Raw genomic sequence first — 2,384 nt, 5'->3', positions numbered from 1 at the left:
ATAGAACTTCATCTCAGACGGACCACGAAAGGACAAATGATCTTCTACAACCGAAAGCAGAAGCCGAAAGAAGTCTTCTGATCAAGAGACATTATAACTAAAGCTCTGACTGCCAAGACAGTTCACCTTCTCTCAACTCAAGAAGAATGTTGTCAAATGTCTTATCTGATGATCATCCTAGGAATAAGCTTTCCTAAGTATGAGAGCACACTTATCAAGGTGCATTAAATGTCATAGTACCAATTTTCAGAGCTAGAAGACAAAACACTCAGGATTCCTTTACTCCAACGTCTATATGGTACAGCTGCATTTAATGAAGCAATAAATGCACAAGGCTCTCCGGTTATTATCCACTGGATCATAGGTTTGAAATGCCATCTCCCTCCAACGGATGGATTATTTCTCTCCTATAAATACCCATCTTCTCCTTGATAAAAGGTGATGGTTTTTAGAACAATTGAATACTCATACTCAAAAGCTCCTTATACAAGTTCACTCTCTCAAGCTTTTGAAAACCAGTGATTCAAGGTGTGAAGTTTACAAGAAGACGTATCTGATCTCATTCACTTAGCCTTGAAGAAGTCTCGCAATTTTGTATACATTGATTATCCATCAATTCACCAGCCAGTCAAGACTTCATCGTGTTGGAGAACCTCGAAGATTATTTACATCCAACCCTCAACTCTGAAGAAGACGTTGATAGTGGCGGAGTAAACTCTAGGAGTTGAAAAACCTTCAAGTAGCTGTCCGACTTAGTGATCAAGGAAGCTATCTTGGTGTAATTTGTACTAGGAGTGATAGTGCAAACCTTTCACAAGTTGTGAAAGAAGAGTGGAGTAGGCACAGTTGGCCGAACCACTATAAAAATCTCTTGTCTCTCTCTCTCTCTTTACTTTTCAGCCCTTTACTTTCGTGCATTGCATATCATATGACCTTGACCAAAAGCATTCTTAAAAGAGAAAACAGTGCAAAGCAACCTAAAATTTGAATTACTTATCTGATGCGTAATAACCCCGAAAGGAGTTATTTTCGAGAAAAACGAATTGAGTCTATTCACCCCCCCCCCCCATTCTAGACTCTCCTTTCGACCTTACCGGGACCAACAAGTGGTATCAGAGCAGTTACCTTGATCGGTAAAAGCTTTGCCTTTACTGCTTGGTAGATCCCCTCTTATAAAAGTTTAAAAATCTGCATCTTTTCGTCTTTGCACTAGTTTTTCATAAAGAAAATGGAGAAGGATCATTCTAACCGATCTAGGCCTCTTGCCTTCAATCTCTCTAAATTTGATGATTGGAAAGTGAGAATGCAGGCACATCTATCGGCCATTCACGACGAAATGTGGGATGTAATAATCACAGGACCTATCACTGTTATGATGGTGAACACTCAAGCTGATGCACAAGGAGCTGACGCAGAACCCATGATACCAAAACCGAAGTCTCAGCTCAACTATGATGAGAAAACCCGAGAAAACCTGGACAACGTTGCTCGCGATATCCTCTACAAATCTCTGGACGACTCGTTGTTCCCGAGAGTTCGTAAATGCAAAACAGCAATGGAAATCTGGAACGTTCTCATGAATTTGGGAGAAGGAAAAGAGCAGGAGAAAGACAATAAACCCACGATGGTCATGAAGAAGTTTGAAGAGTTCAAGATGATTCCTAACAAAGCTATCACTGATATGGAGCTCAGATTCACTAAGCTCATGGGTGATCTCTCGGACCTCGGAAAGGAGCTCACTGGAAAGGAGAAAAACTTGAAGATTCTTCGAGGACTCCCGAAATCGTAGGATATGAAGGTCACCGCAATGAGAGATCATCGAGACATGAAAACCACCAACACAAACAAAATCTTCAGTGATCTGAAAGCATATGAGTTCGAGCACGAATCGAAGGAATTGGAAGAACCCGAGATCATAAATGTAGCCTTGATGGTCAACCAACAAGCATCGACGTCAAATAGGTCAACTTCTAACTCTTGCAATTTTTTATCTGACAAACAATATGCTTTGTTTGTAAGGAAAATGAAAAGGTTTATGCGGAAGAACAACTTCTAAGACTTTCAAAGATCATCAAGCCGAAGGCAACAAGAAAGATCTCTACTTCTACTAAGACAAGAAACAATGGATTCCCAAATGCTGTGCTACAACTGTCGAAGGCCTGGACATTTCAAAGCAAATTGTCCACACCCAATGGTCAGCAAACATCAGGACTCTGGTGTGATAAAAAGCACATCAAAAGAGAGCAGCGAGTCCATCAAACGAAGCGACAAACCAGAGTCATCGAACTCAAGAAACGAGAGAAAAAGAAAAGCAATGGGCGTAAATGAAACATGCGAAAACATAGAGACCGAGAGCAGTTCCTCAAGCTCTAGCTCAGATGATG

General features: G+C 40.9%; 1 protein-coding gene across 1 annotated transcript; it reads left to right on the top strand.

The window, feature by feature from the left end:
• Positions 1 to 1,228: 1,228 nt before the first annotated feature.
• On the top strand, positions 1,229 to 1,789 carry LOC109167438. Its single transcript, XM_019316452.1, has one exon. The coding sequence runs from the start codon at positions 1,229 to 1,231 to the stop codon at positions 1,787 to 1,789; it is 561 nt and encodes a 186-aa protein (XP_019171997.1).
• Positions 1,790 to 2,384: the final 595 nt, after the last annotated feature.

This window comes from Ipomoea nil, unplaced genomic scaffold, assembly GCF_001879475.1.
Source record: "Ipomoea nil cultivar Tokyo-kokei standard unplaced genomic scaffold, Asagao_1.1 scaffold3162, whole genome shotgun sequence".
Classification (NCBI taxonomy): domain Eukaryota; kingdom Viridiplantae; phylum Streptophyta; class Magnoliopsida; order Solanales; family Convolvulaceae; genus Ipomoea; species Ipomoea nil.
Note: the sequence above shows the minus strand (reverse complement) of the source record. Positions and strands in the feature narration are given on the sequence as shown.

Excerpts from the sequence above, each read along its gene's own strand:
- LOC109167438 (XM_019316452.1), top strand. The coding sequence starts at position 1,229 with ATGGAGAAGGATCATTCTAACCGATCTAGGCCTCTTGCCTTCAATCTC.